Genomic DNA, 19,367 nt, shown 5'->3' on the forward strand with positions numbered 1-19,367 from the left:
AAGGAATTAGTTCTGTGAAGCAACTTTGGAAGTACTTTGAACTGGCTAGGTCTTCACAGGTGTGGCCATTCCAGCCTGTCTAGATTGACAGGTCTAGTTCTGCATCCAAGGTGCTTCAAGCTATGGTAAAAATGCATTGTAATGCATCTGTGGGCTTTCCTGCTAGAAGAAAGGAAATTTGGGGATAAGTTAAAATCTTATTTGCTGTTGTCAGAGTGAAAAGCAACATTTGTACTGATATTGGGTAATGTCAAGCAAGCATAGGTAAATATTTGTGAGATCCGTTAAATGTATTGATGAAACCATATTATAGAACAATGACTACGAGTGAATCTTTTTGTTTGCTTACAGATATGTAATGAAACTTTTTTCAGAGTGAAAGTGATTCATTCTCTCTCTTTTTCTCTCCCATTTTTGTTTTAACTAAGGTCAAGTTTGGATGCCTTTTGAGTTCTCCTCCTTTCCAGAAGATGAACTGTGAAATTGAATAATGTGGAAAATCCTTCCCCTCTCTTTTTGTATGTGACTTTGAGAAAAGATTGGTATGGTCTTAACAGCACAAGATCATCGCTAGAAATTAGCTGCAACTATGAGTTCAGAGGAGAAGGGTGTATCTCCTGCTCACAAAACATCCACTCCATCACATAAAAGTGCCTCCTCTTCATTGTCATCTCAGAGGGACAGTAAGCAGGTAAGGAAAAGATCCTAGACAACTGACTTTCATCTCTGACTTGTAACGTTTGGTGGATTTATTAATTCATTCTTCCTCATGGAAGCAAAGCCTGATGCTCAGCAGTTAAAACTCTTTTGATAATAGAATTGGGCATTTCCAATGGAGGTAAGATATGTCAATGTTTCAGTAAGTTCCTTATTCCTTTTCTGCTGTGACTTGGAAAAGAGATGGATGTGGAAGCTATTTGGGGGAAATAAACTCTAGACCTATGACATAGATGCAGGGTAGTAGGAAGGGGGATAGAATTATGTGGGCATGGTTAAGGAAGAATTCTTCCTAAGTCTTTCTCCTTTAGTTCTGGGAGGCATTTTCCTTAGAGGTGTTAACCTATGAATGCTTAAATGTTTTGCATACTGTGTCTGAATATTTAACTTCAGATCTAACTACAGACGTGTCATCTGTTCAGTATGGCGTGACTTGCAAGGCAGGGAACAAGGTTCTATTTGAAAAGGTGTATTGTATCATAAACCTTTTGTAGAAACACAAAATTACAGAAATTGTATCTCATTTAGTAGGGATTCAGGTAGAATGCTCCACATTATATTGTACAATCCCAGTTATGCTGGGCTTCCATTGCTAATATGCTCCCCAGGATCTGTGCAGTTGGAAAGCCTCACCCTGGGTCAACTCCATAGCACTCCACTCATCTTTAGGGCCCTACCAAATTCATGGTCCATTTTGGTCAATTTCATGGTCAGAGGATTTTAAAAATAATAAATTTCACGATTTCAGCTATTTAATTGTAATTGTAGGGGTCCTGACCCAAAAAGGAGTTGGGGGTGGGGAGGAGTCACAAGGTTATTGTAGGGGAGGTTGCGGTACTGCTACCCTTACTTCTGCACTGGTGCTAGCCTTCATCATGATAACTGGTAAAGTACATAAGCCAATTTTTTTTTTAAATGGGTGCTTAAGGTTAGGCTGCTAATTCCATATTTAAGCACATAAATATATAGCATGAAGTTTAAAAATGCTGAGCACGCAGAGGCTCCACTGTGCTGAACGCTTCAAAAGCCGGTCACACATTTAGGTGCCTAAATATGGACGTAGCATCCTGATTTTAAGCACTAATTTTTGAAAATATTGGCCATCATATTTAAAACGCATGATAATGTTATGGGAGAGGAATCCATAGGAGCGCCAATGGCTTGTGAGTGAAGAATTTTGACGTGCTGCTGAGCTAGCCCATATGATAGCCACTGAAGATGTTAGTGGACACAAGACAATAAGCACCATGAATGTTGTTCCTATTCTACAAAAACTCAGAAGAGAGAATAAATCACCACATTTTTGTCCTACTGTCCCCATTATGATTGCAGTTTTAATGTATATTTCCAGCTTATTACATTGCTTGTGTGGTTTTTTTATCTTTCTTGAGAATTAATAAAGAAAAAAATTAGAAAAAGTATATTTCTTGCCATGAGAGGCCTTGAAAATTTTGTGCTGCTGCCTTCTTAGACTTTTCATAAGTCATTTTTGGAGGTGGCAGTTGGGTAAATAGCGGTTTCCTCAATGGGGTAATCTGTGTGGAAATGGAGTGTGATATGATTGGATGTAGTGTCAGTATGGATTTCATTGTCACTGTGAGGATAACATTTGATATTTCTGGACTGTGAATGATTGAAATCCTCTTGTCATATAATTCCTATCAAAGTCAAACTAGCAATTATGGAACAGTTTTGCAGTAAATTATGGTGCAGGAAACTGAATGAGTGTGAAGACAACTATGACAAATCCTTTCAGAGAGGGTGGAAAATTTCCTGCTGCATAAGTATGCAGGCATTTTAATGTAGGTGGTTTATTTGTGCAACATACATCATCTCAGCGAAGTAGTCGTTAGAAGAAGGCTCTGACATTGCCACTTTGCAGACTCCATAACTAAATAATTGATAAACAGAGTCTGCTGCAGCCAGCAGTAAAAGAGAAGCTGGGTTCAAATTTTAATCAACAAGGAGACTTACCATCGTTCAGTTATAGCTGAACATTGCTAATTCACAGTAATGACCAGGGAACCCATTACAAATTAGGGTCAAAATGTAACATTTAGCCACTCACCAGGGTAGGGTTGTTGTGAAGTCCTACCTAGCAGTCCTTGGGGAGCTCTTCAGGATGATTCAGTGTGCTTCCCTTGGTGCAGTTCTCTATTCTGAGAGCTAGTGCTGGGCTGGGGGTGGGCCACAGCCATGAGCCCTTGTCAACTCTGCTCCCTTTGAGGCAGGAGAGCTTCCCAGGGATGCACCAGGAGAGCAGTCTCTGCAGTGTAGTAAACATAAGGACTTCTCTTGGCCCCACAAGTAGGGGAGACTCTTGTCCCCACCACATAATTAACTCTGAAAAGGCTAGTCATAATCTGATGCTCAGCAAGTAAGAAATCAGAGTTTTTAAAAGTGAGAGCAAATATCACAAAGTATGTGCTGTCCATTTGTGACAGTTTTGGGTTAGTTTTAAATGTATGGTAATCATAATGTGTTGTTAAATGTATGATCACATGCTGCAAAAATAAAGATGTCTTTGTACTATAGTCTCTCACTCTAACACTTCAGTATTAAATCCTGGCTGAGAAGACAGGAAGAGGTCAGATTTTTTTTTTTTTTTTTTGGCAAGTTATAAAGGATCTGATCTTGCAAACACTTACATATGCAAATAACCTTTCACATGTGAGTAGTTCCATTTAAGTCAATAAGAATACTCACATGAATAAAGTTAGTCTTCTGTGTAATAGTCTGCATGATCAAGCCCAATATATGGATGTTAGCAGGGTTCTATTGTATTATTTAGAGATAATATGGGCCAAGATTTTCAGAAGTAACTTGTGATTTTGGGTGCCTAACTTGAGACACCTTGAAGGACCTGATTTTCAGAAGGTGGGTCTCAACATTTTTTGATAAACATGTATCTCAGGTGGGCATCCAAAAGCTGAGGCATGAAAAATCACTGGTCACTTTTTGAGAATCGTGGCGTGTGTGTGTGTATATATATTACATCACACACACAAAAACTATGTTAAAAGAACATTATTAAGGTTGCAAAGTCAAGCACTGAAAAGTTAGGAGATGACAGAATTAAGATTGCCTGTGCATCCTTAGTTCGTCCCTCTCCTGCATATGCCTTATGAATAGAACTGGTCAGACAATTTATATCGAAACAGTTTTCCATCAGAATATGCTATTTTGATTAAATCTGTTTTTTTCATGTAATCATACAGATTTTGTTGAAATTTCCCAAGAAAATTATTTTTGAAACAAAACATTTTTCACTGCAGAAATATTGTTTCAAAATGTTTTATTTATATATTACTTTTATTCATCTTACTTTTCTTTTACATAGTAGTCAAAATATTCTATTAATTTGTTTTATTTTTATATTTTATTTTTACAATTAAGGGCAGCTGCTATTTAGTACTGATTGAAACATCTTATTATCTAGTTCAGTGTCTCCTGTTTATATTGTAATTAAATAGTTTGACACTTTGAACAAGAACAGAAAATAAGCACTCACTATTGTAATAAATGAGCAGCAGTTTTAATGCCCTAGAAAAAGTAGTCCAAGCTAACATTAAAATATTAATATAAAACACATTCTGAAATAAAAATTTTGTTTTGAAACAAAACGTTAAAATGATTCCAAACTAAAAATTTCCAAAATGATTTATTTTTTTGAAACTTTCATTTCACAGGAAATTTTGAAAATGTTTGTTTATATTCTGATTCAGAAATGAAAACAAATTTTCAGGAAATTTTCATATTTTGAAAACAGAAATTCAGAGTTTTGACCTGCTCTAATTATGGTAGTCTTTAATTACATGAATCCATACTATTTTTCCCCCCAAAGACCTCTGCTTCATTCAGTGCACGGGTGCACCTGTTCTGGGAAGGAATCAAGGTTGTGTAGTAAAAGAGGCTAGTGAATGAAGCAGGGGATTGCGGAGATTTCACCTCTAGTATTGCAGACTGGGAACAGGCTGCTTTGTTCAGCTACATAACAGAGATGGAAAACACACACGAACTAAACAGGAAGTAAGGTGGGGTGGAGCATGGCTCCAACCCATACTACTCTGAGTAACTCAGTTAATCCTTTGAGGACCACTTTACCACAGATGGTCTCATGGTTAAGACAGGTGACTTCTGCACACAGAGCAGGTACAGCACAAGCACTGGCAGGCTTCTCCACACTGTCCTGCTTATGTGCCTCAACCCTGTCAAAGGGTATTCCAGGCTGCGTAACTGCTGAAGGCTCTGCTGAAACTGTCTGTAATGTGATTATGCTGCTGGAAATGCCACTGGGCATGGTAATTGAGATGCCGAATTTGTGGTGTGGATGCTTATCCACCACAGGCCAGCAATACAGAATTCAGTGTCCAACGTGTTCAGGCTTAGGTTTTGCTGGTGGGAGAAGTGTAGGTTTGGAATGTGCTCTGAATGAGCCCCGACTGCCCACATGCTGGCTCGTGTTTATTGATTCTCACACATGAGTCTCTGATTGTGTTCTGTATGTTTTCCTTTGCTTTCCCCTTCCTTTTCCCTGTGCTTACAGAAAACTAACACTTTATCTAGTTAATAAACATTTACAAAACAAAGAATGTTTGAAAAATAAAGAGAAATGGAAGTTTTAAGGTGAGATCTACAGAAGAAGCAATTCGGTGACCTGAAGGGAGAACAGGTATATCTGACAAATGAACTGTCAGGCTGGAGGGAGGTTACTAGTGGAATTCCTCAGGGACTGGTTTTGGGACCAATCTTATTTAATCTTTTTATTACTGACCTTGGCACAAAAAGTGAGAGTGTGCTAATAAAGTTTGCGGATGACACAAAGCTGGGAGGTATTGCCAATACAGAGAAGGACTGGGATATCATACAGGAAGATCTGGATGACCTTGTAAACTGGAGTAACAGTAATAGGATGAAATTTAATAGTGAAAAGTGCAAGGTCATGCATTTAGGGATTAATAACAAGAATTTCTGTTATAAGCTGGGGTCTCATCAGTTTGAAGTAACAGAGGAGGTGAAGGACCTCGGGTATTGGTTGATCACAGGATGACTATGAGCCGCCAATGTGATATGGGTGTGAAAAAAGCTAATGCGGTCTTGGGATGCATTAGGCGAGGTATTTCCAGTAGAGATAAGGAGGTGTTAGTACCGTTATACAAGGCACTAGTGAGACCTCATCTGGAATACTGTGTGCAGTTCTGGTCTCCCATGTTTAAGAAGGATGAATTCAAACTGGAACAGGTACAGAGAAGGGCTACTCAGTCATCTATCTGCCGTCCTGAACGAGAAAACCGAGAAGTGTGCTGCTTGCCAGGAGCTAGGATTCACGATGTGATGGAGAGACTGCCGAGACTCATCACGCCCTCGGATCGCTTACCCCTTCCTGCTTCTCCACGTGGGCACCAATGATACTGCCAAGAATGACCTTGAGCGGATCACTGCAGACTACCTGACTCTGGGAAGAAGGATAAAGGAGTTTGAGGCGCAAGTGGTGTTCTCGTCCATCCTCCCTGTGGAAGGAAAAGGCCCAGGTAGAGACCATCAAATCGTGGAAGTCAATGAATGGCTACGCAGGTGGTGTCGGAGAAAAGGCTTTGGATTCTTTGACCATGGGGTGGTTTTCCAAGAAGGAGTGCTAGGCAGAGACGGGCTCCACTTAACGAAGAAAGGGAAGAGCATCTTCGCAAGCAGGCTGGCTAACCTAGTGAGGAGGGCTTTAAACTAGGTTCACCAGGGGAAGGAGATCAAAGACCTGAGGTAAGTGGGGAAGTGGGATACCGGGAGGAAGCACGAACAGGAGAGCGCAAGAGGGGAGGACTCCTGCATCATACTGAGAAATCAGGATGATCAGTGAGTTATCTTAAGTGCCTATAAACAAATGGAAGAAGCCTGGGAAACAAGCAGGGAGAACTGGAAGTCCTGGCACAGTCAAGGAATTATGATGTGATTGGAATAACAGAAACCTGGTGGGATAAATCACATGACTGGAGTACTGTCATGGATGGATATAAACTGTTCAGGAAGGACAGGCAGGGCAGAAAAGGTGGAGGAGTTGCATTGTATGTAAGAGAGCAGTATGACTGCTCAGAACTCCAGTATGAAACTACAGAAAAACCTGAGAGTCTCTGGATTAAGTTTAGAAGTGTGAGTAACAAGGGTGATGTCATGGTGGGAGTCTGCTATAGACCACCAGACCAGGGAGATGAGGTGGACGAGGCTTTCTTCCGGCCACTAACAGAAGTTACTAGATCACAGGCCCTGGTTCTCATGGGGGACTTCAATCACCTTGATATCTGCTGGGAGAGCAATACAGCGATGCACAGACAATCCAGGAAGTTTTTGGAAAGTGTAGGGGACAGTTTCCTGGTGCAAGTGCTGGAGAAACCAACTAAGGGCAGAGCTCTTCTTGACCTGCTGCTCGCAAACAGGGAAGAATTAGTAGGGAAAGCAAAAGTGGATGGGAACCTGGGAGGCAGTGACCATGAGATGGTCAAGTTCAGGATCCTAACACAAGGAAGAAAGGAGAGTAACAAAATACGGACCCTGGACTTCAGAAAAACAGACATTGACTCCCTCCGGGAACTGATGAGCAGAATCCCCTGGGAGAATAACATGAGGGGGAAAGGAGTCCAGGAGAGCTGGCTGTATTTTAAAGAATCCTTATTGGGGTTGCAGGAACAAACCATCCCAATGTGTAGAAAGAATAGTAAATACGGCAGGCGACCAGCTTGGCTTAACAGCGAGATCCTTGCTGATCTTAAACACAAAAAAGAAGCTTACAAGAAGTGGAAGATCTGACAAATGACCAGGGAGGAGTATAAAAATATTGCTCAGGCACGCAGGAGTGAAATCAGGAAGGCCAAATCACACTTGGAGTTGCAGCTAGCAAGAGATGTTAAGAGTAACAAGAAGGGTTTCTTCAGGTATGTTAGCAACAAGAAGAAAGTCAAGGAAAGTGTGGGCCCCTTACTGAATGAGGGAGGCAACCTAGTGACAGAGGATGTGGAAAAAGCTAATGTACTCAATGCTTTTTTTGCCTCTGTCTTCACGAACAAGGTCAGCTCCCAGACTACTGCATTGGGCAGCACAGCATGGGGAGGAGGTGACCAGCCCTCTGTGGAGAAAGAAGTGGTTCAGGACTATTTAGAAAAGCTGGATGAGCACAAGTTCATGGGGCCGGATGCGCTGCATCCGAGGGTGCTAAAGGAGTTAGCGGATGTGATTGCAGACCCATTGGCCATTATCTTTGAAAACTCATGGCGAACGGGGGAGATCCCAGATGACTGGAAAAAGGCTAATGTAGTGCCCATCTTTAAAAAAAGGAAGAAAGAGGATCTGAGGAACTACAAGCCGGTCAGCCTCACCTCAGTCCCTGGAAAAATCATGGAGCAGGTCCTCAAGGAATCAATTCTGAAGCACTTAGAGGAGAGGAAAGTGATTAGGAACAGTCAGCATGGACTCACCAAGTACAAGTCATGCCTGACTAACCTAATTGCCTTCTACGATGAGATAACTGGGTCTGTGGATGAGGGGAAAGTAGTGGACGTGTTATTCTTTGACTTTAGCAAAGCTTTTGATATGGTCTCCCACAGCATTCTTGCTGGCAACTTAAAGAAGTATGGGCTGGATGAATGGACTATAAGGTGGATAGAAAGCTGGCTAGATCATCGGGCTCAACGGGTAGTGATCAATGGCTCCATGTCTACTTGGCAGCCCCGGTATCAAGCGGAGTGCCCCAAGGGTCGGTCCTAGGGCCGGTTTTGTTCAATATCTTCATTAATGATCTGGAGGATGGCGTGGACTGCACCCTCAGCGAGTTTGCAGATGACACTAAACTGAAAGGAGTGGGAGATACGCTGGAGGGTAGGGATAGGATACAGAGGGTCCTAGACAGATTAGAGGATTGGGCCAAAAGAAATCTGATGAGATTCAACAAGGACAAGTGCAGAGTCCTGCATTTAGGACGGAAGAATCCCGTGCACTGCTACAGACTAGGGACTGAGTGGCTAGGCAGCAGTTCTGCAGAAAAGGACCTAGGGGTTACAGTGAACGAGAAGCTGGATATAAGTCAACAATGTGCCCTTGTTGCTAAGAAGGCTAACGGCATTTTGGGCTGTATAAGTAGGGGCATTGCCAGCAGATCGAGGGACGTGATCATTCCCCTCTATTTGGCATTGGTGAGGCCTCATCTGGAGTACTGTGTCCAGTTTTGGGCCCCACACTACAAGAAGGATGTGGAAAAATTGGAAAGAGTCCAGCAGAGGGCAACAAAAATGATTAGGGAGCTGGAGCACATGACTTATGAGGAGAGGCTGAGGGAACTGGGATTGTTTAGTCTGCAGAAGAGAAGAATGAGGGGGGATTTGATAGTTGCTTTCAACTACCTGAAAGGGAGTTCCAAAGAGGATGGATGTAGACTGTTCTCAGTGGTACCAGATGACAGAACAAGGGGTAACAGTCTCAAGTTGCAGTGGGGGAGGTTTAGGTTGGATATTAGGAAAAACTTTTTCACTAGGAGGGTGGTGAAGCACTGGAATGGGTTATCTAGGGAGGTGGTGGAATCTCCTTCCTTAGAGGTTTTTAAGGTCAGGCTTGACGAAGCCCTGACTGGGATGATTTAGTTGGGGATTGGTCCTGCTTTGAGCAGGGGGATGGACTAGATGACCTCCTGAGGTCCCTTCCAACCCTGATATTCTATGATTCTACTAGGATGATCAAAGGAATGGAAAACCTGTCTTATGAAAGGAGACTCAAAGAGCTCGGCTTGTTTAGCCTAACTAAAAGAAGGCTGAGGGGAGATATGATTGCTCTCTATGAATATATCAGAGGGATAAATACCAGGGAGGGAGAGGAATTATTTAAGCTCAGTACCATTGTGGACAAAGAACAAATGGATATAAACTAGCCATCAGGAAGTTTAGACTTGAAATTAGACGAAGGTTTCTAACCATCAGAGGAGTGAAGTTCTGGAACAGCCTTCCAAGGGGAGCAGTGCGGGCAAAAGACATATCTGGCTTCAAGACTAAGCTTGATAAGTTTATGGAGGGGATGGTATAATGGGATAGCCTAATTTTGGCAATTAATTGATCTTTGACTATTAGCGGTAAATATGCCCAATGGCCTGTGATGGGATGTTAGATGGGGTGGGATCTGAGTTACTGCAGATAATTCTTTCCTGGGTGTCTGGCTAGTGAGTCTTGCTCACATGCTCAGGGTTTAGCTGATTGCCATATTTGGGGTCCAGAAGGAATTTTACTCCAGGGCAGATTGGCAGATGCTATCATGTCATCCCTCAGTCTTCTCTTCTCCAGACTGAACAAATCCATTTTTTTTCAATCTTCCCTCATAGGTCATGTTTTCTAGACCTTTAATCATTTTTGTTGTTCTTCTCTGGACTTTCTTCAGTTTGTCCACATCTTTCCTGAAATGTGGCACCCAGAACTGGACACAATACTCCAGTAGAGGCCTAATCAGCACGGAGTAGAGCAGAAGAATTACTTCTTGTGTTTTGCTTATGTAACCCTTCTGCCAGGTGGAGCCGGCAGCAACCAGGGCCGGGTTCAATATCTAGGGGTTCCTTTCCATCCATCCAACACAGAACTGGCTTGAGCCCCCACCTAGTAACCTGGGAAAATTACATACCACTCCTGGGTGCCTCTGAGAGGCAATATTTCCCCACTCACAAGCACAGAGTCTGAGTGTAGAAAAGAAACTTTTAATGAAAGGAGGGAAGTCACCCGACACTAATTAGGGAAAATACCACAAGCAGGATTCATAATCATAAAACCGTGAGCAGGACACCCACCCCAGAGTGCAGGGGCAGTGTCTTCTGCCTCATGTTCTTGAGTTCTGCAACCAAAAGTTCCTTTTCTGTGCCCTTCTCTGCTCCCTCACCATACCCCACTCACAGTGGTTGTCCTTGGTCATTGAGGACCCAGGGTTCAGATGTGCATCTGTGTGAGTTCACCTCCCACCTGGGGAAGAAGGCACCTTGCTTGCTCCGCCATCACTGCTCACTGCACCCGCCGGCCGACTGTCAGTTACCTTCTGCTGCTACCTGCCTCTCTGCTGTGACTGCTGCACGTCAGTCTCTTAGTGATTGTCAGCTCTTACTGTTCTTCGAGTGCTTGCTCATGTCCATTCCATATTAGGTATGTGTGCTCGCCACATGCACTGGTGCCAGAAGCTTTTCGCTCAGCAGTATCCGTAGGGGACTGGCTCTGGTTCACTCTGGAGTGGCACCCGTATGGCGTGGTATAAGGGGCGCCGCCAGCTCCCCCCACCCTCAGTTCCTTTTTGCCACCAGTGATGGTGTTGGAACGTCTGCTGCTTTGGCTAGCATTGATTCCTTCTCTGTTCTTGCGAACTTTGAAATCCTGTTAAATAGTTATAAGTAGTCAGTAGTTTTCTTACTTACCCTTAGTAGTAGTTCTCAAACTCTCCATTAGTCCCGAATGGGACCCAGCTGGGAGTTGGGGCGTGCCCCGGTCCCCAGGCCTGTGATCACTGCAAATGGCCTGTGCCCATCAGCAGTCCCCATACCAGCTGCCTAAGGTGCTTAGGCGAGGGGCACATAAGTGACAAGTGCATTATCTGCAAATCCTTCGAACCTAGGCTGAAGAAGGAGCGTGCTATCCGTCTAAGAGCACTCCTAATGGAGTCGGCACTCGCTCCAGCACTGGAGCAGTGGTCCGACTCCACACCGAGCACCGTGGGCTCCGTACGCAGTGCTCCCTTGGCACTGTCCACGAGTCAGCACCGGTCTCCCTCCCCGGCTCCGGTCAAGAAGCCAAAAAAGACTTTGAGGAGAAGATCTCCTACCTCCCACAAGGAAAAGGAGAGGGCAGGGGGTGAGCCAAGACCCGTGTCGGGCAACTCAACATTCTCCTCGGGAAGTTGGGCCCCAGCTCAAGTCGAGTGGTCCAGCCCATCCTGTACTTCGCCTGCAACTCCAGATAGCAGCGCAGGCCCCAGCCAGCTTCAGGTGCCGTCGACGCCCGAAGCTCTTAAAGCAGCTCAGGAGATCCTGAAGCTACCGGTGCCGCCCTCACTGGCTCCTGTGGGACCCTGGTCTCAGTGAAAACCCGCGTTGCAACCTATGCGTGTGTCCCCGCCTCAGCGGTACTGTTCCCCATCGAGAGGGACATCCTGCCAGCATTCGCCCACCTCCAGTCATCATGCCTCCGAATGGGAGAGGCAGGCTCAGCTTGACTGTGAACCACTGGATTTCCAACCAGTTATGCACCCTCCTTATAGTAGCTCCATCTAGGTTGTATTTCCGTAGTTTGTTGATGAGATGGTCATGCAAGACAATATCAAAAGTCTTACTAAAATCAAAATATACCACATCTACCGCTTCCCCCGACCCATAAGGCTTGTTACCCTGTCAAAGAAAGCTATTAGGTTGGTTTGACATGATTTGTTCTTGACAAAGCCATGCTGACTGCTACTTGTCACCTTATTATCTTCTAGGTGTTTGCAAATTGATTGCTTAAGTATTTGCTCCATTATCTTTCTGGGTACTGAAGTTAAGCTGACTGGTCTATAACTCCCTGAAGTATTCTATAGTAGGGAATTACAGTGTAGCCTAAAGCTGAGAGAGGAGCAATAGCGGGTCAGCAAGTGAGATGAGGAAGATAAACTGGATATTGTCCAAGCAGAAGTGTTGGTCAGGTTTGAAGTTAGCGATCAAATGTCATGGAGTGAGAACATGGAAAGAGAAGACATGTCATAGTGGAAAGGATGAGGGGGGAAGTATACAAGTCTTCACCAGAAATAAAAGTGATGATTAGAGTATTCAAACCAATAAAAGAGAGTCATAAGGACAGTGGCGTCTTGGTGGAGAATGATATAATGACTGTTATAATTGAAAGCTATACTGAGATGAGAAAAGATCTGTGGTTGGCAAGGAATTAGTTACTAACTACCTGTAGAAAGGCAAAGGCAGACAAAAAACTTTCAAGGCGATTTTACTGGGAGAATTGGTTTTGAAGTGAGAGGAAACAAATTTCTATGGAATCTTGTTGAATAAAGAGGTTGGAGACAGGATGGTCATTTAGCAAGTGAGGAAGGATCAAGTGAAGTTTTTTTTTCCAGAAGAGAGTAATATCTAGTTTGTGAGATAGGGAGAGGTGTATTGCAGATGGAGTGACTGATGAGAGTGATGATTTAGTCCCCGATCCAGCAAAGGACTTAAACATATGCTTAACCGTAAGCATGTGAGTAATCCCCTTGAACATCAAAAGGACTACTGACATGCTTTACTTTAAGCACATGCTTAAGTGATTTGCTCAAATGGGGGAAGAATAGGAAAGCAGATTGCAATTGATATTAGAACAGGGCAGCACATCTCTGTGTAATGAAGATGAGAGAGCTCATAGAGGCACGAGTGAGAGAGGAGAGAGTGCCCAATTATAGGAAGATTAGTGGAGAATGAGGTGTCGGGTCTGAAGGCAGGACTGGAGTCACCTGTTGTTTTAATTTCACGCTCCCCATGGCACTTGGGCTCGGGCTGGAGTAAGAAATTACACATTCAAAATAGACATTGTGAGTCATCAGTACCCTGCATGTGGATCAACATGTGACAGTGTTTTTTCACAAGCCATCCAGAGGGTTGTGTAGTAAACTGTGCTTTCCATATGTCCCAGTGGATAATGAGCTCCAGTTTTTCACAAATGTCTTGCGAGGTGCCACCAAGTACTGTATAAATGAGTTTACATTGCTGATCCACATACCAGGGTGTTGGGAGGTGCATGAGGAGAAACAAGATGTGATTAGAAGTGGAGCAAATTGGTAGAGCTAGGTAGAAAGTGGTAGGTATTGACATATGGGTTGGGGACATAGGGCAACAAATGAATGGTAGAGGGAAGTGATTAGGTAACAGAGAACTGAGTGGCCCAAATGTTTTGTGGGATGATAGTACAACAAGGAAACAAGTGGGGGCTGGCTTGCCGAGAAAAAAGTAAAAACTGCTAAGAGAGTGATTGCTGCTGGCAGTGAGGGAGAAGGAAAGAGGAGTTGGAGTTTGTGACCATTGGAGTGGGCAGGAGAGCTGATAGATGTATAACAGGTATGGAATGTTAGCTTATTTGTTACTGATTTTTCTAGTTGCCTTGATGCTCAATAAACTTTTTCTGTGTGGCTATTCTAAGAACTAGTTACTGGATTCACTCTCTCTACCTTCCACATGTTCTTAGGGAACACTATCCCACATCATCTTTGCCATTAATTTGATGGTTGAGTTTCTGTTGTGATTTCTGCTACCTGTTTAGTGTGTCTTTGGCTTCTAATTTGAAATAGTATGTTCCTTGTTTTGTTTTAAAAATGTACTGCATTTTATTTCCCTTCCAGGAGACTTTGGAATAAAAGTTTGTACCAGACTGGGTATATGTCTAGGGTGATATTTTTTATTATATTGGGATTTGTAAAATTCTTAACTTACTATTCAGTCATAAAAAGAGATGCAGGTATAGAGAACTTTTTTTGTGAATTCATTATAGATTTCTGCCTCATAAGCAGTGGCAATATAAACTGTTTGGTCTACATGTTATTTACCTATTTATAAAGTGTGCCTTAAGAGCAGTGTTTATTACAGGAGATTATAAAGCAGTACAAGGTAATATTTTCTATGTGAAGGGGAGGTCTAAGGTAATTACTGACTGAAATCCTTTAAAAAAATGTATCCCTTCCTTTTTTAAAAAAAGATGAGCAGAAACAAGCACATTCACTAATTGCTGATAGTTTTGAGCGTCTCAAATGGAAGGTGCTTCTAAGTGCTACGTATTATTATTACAGTGACATATAGTTCTCTTCCATTTTGTCTGCTCTATACTGATAAAGATGAGGCACTGTCAGGGACTCAGGTGTTAAAACAAATAACTTAAATAACAATATGTCACTGAAAAAATAGTGTGTTCATTGAGGGGTTCTGAGGGAACCAAAGAATGAAGTGGCTGAACTGCTAGCAAAACTGAATCTCAAAACAAAATATCTGAATTTGGCCCACCCACATTTTTAAAATTAATTCATTAATGACTGAATTAGCACATCAAGCAACATTTTTCTTTCATGTATGGGATTTTATTTTTCTTCCCCTCCCTCGTTCGATTCATCAACATTAATGGAGTGAATTACCAGCTCAAGACTATTAAGAAAAGCAACATCCATCCTTTTTATTGTAATGAGCCTGTAATCATCATAAAACTTCCTGTCATATGCCATCATTTGAATTCTCATTCAGTGTTTGCCAGCTTATTTGTTTGCTTTGTTTTGAGTTAAACATGTCAAATCTGGACCACAGAAAAAGAAAATTGTCATCAGAGGATCAAACTCTCTCTTACCTGGAAATCATCCCAAACAAACTATCATTAACACTAAGGGAATGTTCCTTTTGCTGAGGCTAGTTCTTTGCTATAGCTTTTGCTTTATCTAGTTCTGCTGATATTTTTCTCTAAAACGTTATCCAGAGGTGCAAGCTCTTACTCCTATTAAAAGTCCATCTGACAAAAGTACTTTTAAAAGCCAAGTACTCTTTCTCCCTTGAGCCCAGTCACATCACTAGTAAAGTGGCACAAACTAACACATGCTTGACATTTCTATAATACAAGAAGTATTATAGAACATCTCCTGAGGAACAGACGTAGAAACACATACGTGGATATTACTGTTATGCTACAGAAATATGGCTGGAGACACATTTATCTTGTAGTAAAAAGGTGACAAGGAGAAAATGTTTAGGGGTGGCAGTTTTGCTGCTCAGCACATTGCTATACAAAACCAGCATGTGCTAACAGAAGAAAAAAAGGTTTAAAGAACTTTGCATGTGTTAGCCATAAAGATATTTGGGATTGTTATTCCTTTGTGTGGTGGTTGACGACCCAGATTGTACACAGTGGGTATGGAGACAGAGAATACAGGGTCAATAGAGGCGAATGAGGATATGAATGGGGACAATAGTTTAATCATAGCAAAAAAGAGAGATTGCCAGAGAATAGAAAGGAGTAGGAGTAGGAATAAATTGATGGAAATGCACTTACGTTTCTTCCTACTCAACCTTCCCCTGCAATAACTTTCAAGATTCTCTCTCTCTCTCTCTTTATTCCAACATCGGCAAAAAGAAAGCAGAGGAAAATGGGAATCAGCATAAGAATTGGGAAGCATATCTCAAGGTTGTTCCATTTACAGATATTATTACTGCAGATGAAACAATGCAGATAAACTCAGTTTATATAATATCTCTAATTAAAAGGAAGGTTAGAGCCACTATACCTGCAATTGTATTTATTTCTTCCTGTATTCTTACTGCTCTCCCTCATATGACTGGAATAATATGTGTTTTTTAGATATCTTGAAACTGTTTAAGCTCTCCCAGAGGATGAAACCCCTGGTGCTAAGAAAAATCTCCATGGATAACATCCTTGGGTCACTGGATTACACCAACAGTACCAATGATCTCACCACACATTAAGCCGTGTGAGCCGTTGTCTGGCTTGTTGGAAAAGATGTATGCCCCTTTAAGGGCCAGGGAGCTGCAGAGTGATTTTCTGCTGCAGCTGCATACCAGGTCAATGTAGGGATGCTGAACCATCCCTCCCAGGTAACCAGAAGAAAGGGGGGACTATATAGGTCCATGGCAGTGCAGGAAAAGCACTCTTTTACCTGGACCAGGCAGAGCAGCATCCACCCTCCCACCCATGGAAGCGGTGAAATACGGGTTTTGTCAGGATCTACTGTGGGCGTTGCGTGGGGGCAGGAGGGCGTGGGAAGCAATTTTCCCCTCACCACCAGATTGGCCAAGGTGAAGTGGATTTTTTTCCACCTTCCCCACAATGGATTTGGGTGGGGGCTTAGTTGGGGTGAACATGAAACGGGAGTTAGGCAATGGTGTCACAATTTATTAATGTAAAGGTGGGGAGGATGTCCAGTGCAGGTACTCCATAAGGAAGGGATACAGTGGTCAGATAAAATGGATTGGTAAAGGATTTAAAAGAGATATTCTTTTGAGGAACAGAAACAGGGATTTCAGGACTCCTATGACTGATATGGCAGGGAGCCAGCCCCCCCACTCCTTTATAGCCTCCTCTCAACCCTCATTAAAAGGGGGGGGATGGTGAGGTCCCAGCAGTGGGTTGGCTGGGGACCAGGATGGATAAGGGGGAGGGCTGACAGAACCACACGGATATTATTGAAATGTTTATGGGAATTACCTGTACTGTACACCTTTATTGGCCAGGTTCTCCCAGACATTTAAGAAGAACGTTACAGCCTATTTAAACCACATCCAGAGTCTCCTGCCCTTCTTCCAGCATAGCTGGACAATGCATCAAAGCTAGTAAAACAGGCACCAATTAGCCTTCTGCAGATAAGGGAGAAAATACCTTTCTACTTCATATCTTTCATTTCAGACAATATCTTCCCCACTTCCTGTGTGCAGCTCCCAAGGATTACAGGTTCTATTTTATTCAAACCATTGCCACTGAAGACAGCAGTGCTGTGAAGAGACAGCTACTGACTTTGCTCCATTAATTATCCAGCTGCTGAATCTTGTGTATGTTTCTGAGCTAAATGGAGAATCCCTGAGCCTGTAGGGCAGTGTGAGTGGTAGTTGCTTTGCAGAGCTCTTTCTCTCCCACCCCAAATTAAGTAAATTGAATTAAAATAATTAATTGTGTAAAATAATTAAGCAGCAAAACTGGGAAGAAAACACAATGCCAGACTTGTTCTACTCTGCATTTCCTGCCTCCCTACCCACGAAACATCACTTTGAAAATCAAATCTGTGCCTTCCGTGAATAAGATTAATTAAGCCATCTCCAGTTACGATACTTTTATTGTGTTGGAAATTTTCCTCATCCCTCTGATTTGAAGCAGGTCAGCATAAGAACATGCGGGCATTCACTTTGATGGTGAGGAGATTCTCAGATCATTGAACACCAACACAGAAACAAAGTTTTACAAGATTAAAGGGACCATGTAAAATACGTTTTTCCAGCCTTATTCTCAAGAGCAGATAAGCAGCTTTTCGCTGCATAAAGGTAGTGAAGAAGCAACATAAGTAGGGCCCTACCAAATTCACGGTCCATTTTGGTCAATTTCATGGTCATAGGATTTTTAAAATAATAAATTTCATGATTTCAGCTATTTAAATCTGAAATTTCATGGTGGTGTAATTGTAGGAGTTCTGACCCAAAACGGAGTTGGTGGGGGTTACAAGGTTATTGTGTGTGGGGTGGGGTTGTGGTACTGCTACCCTTACTTCTGCGCTGCTGCTGATGGCGGCGCTGCCTTCAGAGCTGAGCAGCTGGAGAGCAGCAGCAGCTGCTGGCTGGGAGCCCAGCTCTGAAGGCAGAGCCGCCGACAGCAGCAGCACAGAAGTAAGGATGGCATGGTATGGTATTGCTACCTTACTTCTGCACTGCTGCCTGCAGAGCTGGGCCCTCAGTCAGCAGCTGCCACTCTCTGGCCGCCCAGCTCTGAAGGCAGGAACGCAGAAGTAAGGGTGGCATGGTATGGTATTGCCACCCTTACTTCTGTGCTGCTGCTGGTGGTGGTGCTGCCTTGAGAGCTGGGTGGCTGTCCAACAGCTGCCGCTCTCCAGCTGCCCAGCTCTGAAGTCAGCGCAGAAGTAAGGGTGGCAATACTGTGACCCCACCTACAACAACCTTGTGACCCCCCTGCAACTCCCTTTTGGGTCAGGACCCACAATTTGAGTAATGCTGCTCTCCCCCATGAAATCTGTATAGTATAAAAGCATACAAAAGACCAGATTTCATGGCGGGAGAGCAGATTTCATGGTCAGTGATGCATTTTTCATGGCCGTGAATTTGATAGGGCCCTAAATACAAGGATAGACTCTTCACTAGCTCTCATCCTCCTTAGGGACTGTGCTTGTCACGGGCTCACCTTCCCGTTGCTGCACTTTGGAATTTTGAGGGAGGGAGGTGCAGTCATGGGGATGGAGTGGGTTGGGTCTCGTTCAGCTGGAGGTTGTGTGTGCAATGGAATGGAGTATTTTGAGCCCCCTTTGTGATCACAGATGAGGTAAGTTGTGATAGTCTCATTCTTTCCCAGCTTCATTTGAAAATTATTCCCGGGATAAAGTGGAGGGAGGGATTGCAGTTAGGGTGAAGGGTTTGGAATGGGAATTGCAGAAAGAGCTCAATTAAACTCCAGGGGTAAAATCTTGGTCCCCATCTTGCCACTGATTTCTACAGGGCCAGGATTTCACCCTAGAACTTCAAGTTAACTGAGAGAAGTTCTGTGGTGTGAGAGGAAGTCCAAGACTGAATGATGGAGAGATTAATTCTTCTTCTCACACCCTCAGGATGAGGTGGGGATGAGGGTCCCAAGCAAATTGATGCTCCTAGAAACACAGATTACTTATTATTTTTTGGTTGTACGAATGCTGTTGGTTCAAATTCCGATGACTGTGTTGATCCCTTGTCTTGTTTGGCCTCTTACTTCCTCATTCTTCACCTTACTTTTTAGTTTATTGTTGCTATCTATTCCTCTAACTGTCTGTATTTTTAATATTTAAATCCAAAATTTAATAACATTTAGGGCCAGAGTGATAGCAAATAAATAAATAAATAAAATTATATTGTCAAGGATGAAGTTTAACAAAGACAAATGCAAAGTGCTCCACTTAGGAAG

At 43.0% G+C, this 19,367-nt stretch overlaps 1 protein-coding gene across 1 annotated transcript in view; it reads left to right on the top strand.

Moving 5' to 3' along the window:
- The window catches only part of OSBPL6 (oxysterol binding protein like 6), a 206,101-nt gene that overhangs the window by 103,992 nt on the left and 82,742 nt on the right, over positions 1-19,367 (top strand). Inside the window, exon 2 of the mRNA XM_029910556.1 lies at positions 429-691. Within this exon, the coding sequence (XP_029766416.1) occupies positions 590-691 (102 nt within the window). The 5' untranslated portion in view covers positions 429-589. The remainder of the gene's footprint in view (positions 1-428; positions 692-19,367) is intronic.

This window comes from Terrapene carolina, unplaced genomic scaffold (assembly GCF_002925995.2).
Source record: "Terrapene carolina triunguis isolate 2854851 unplaced genomic scaffold, T_m_triunguis-2.0 Scaffold62, whole genome shotgun sequence".
Lineage (NCBI taxonomy): Eukaryota > Metazoa > Chordata > Testudines > Emydidae > Terrapene > Terrapene triunguis.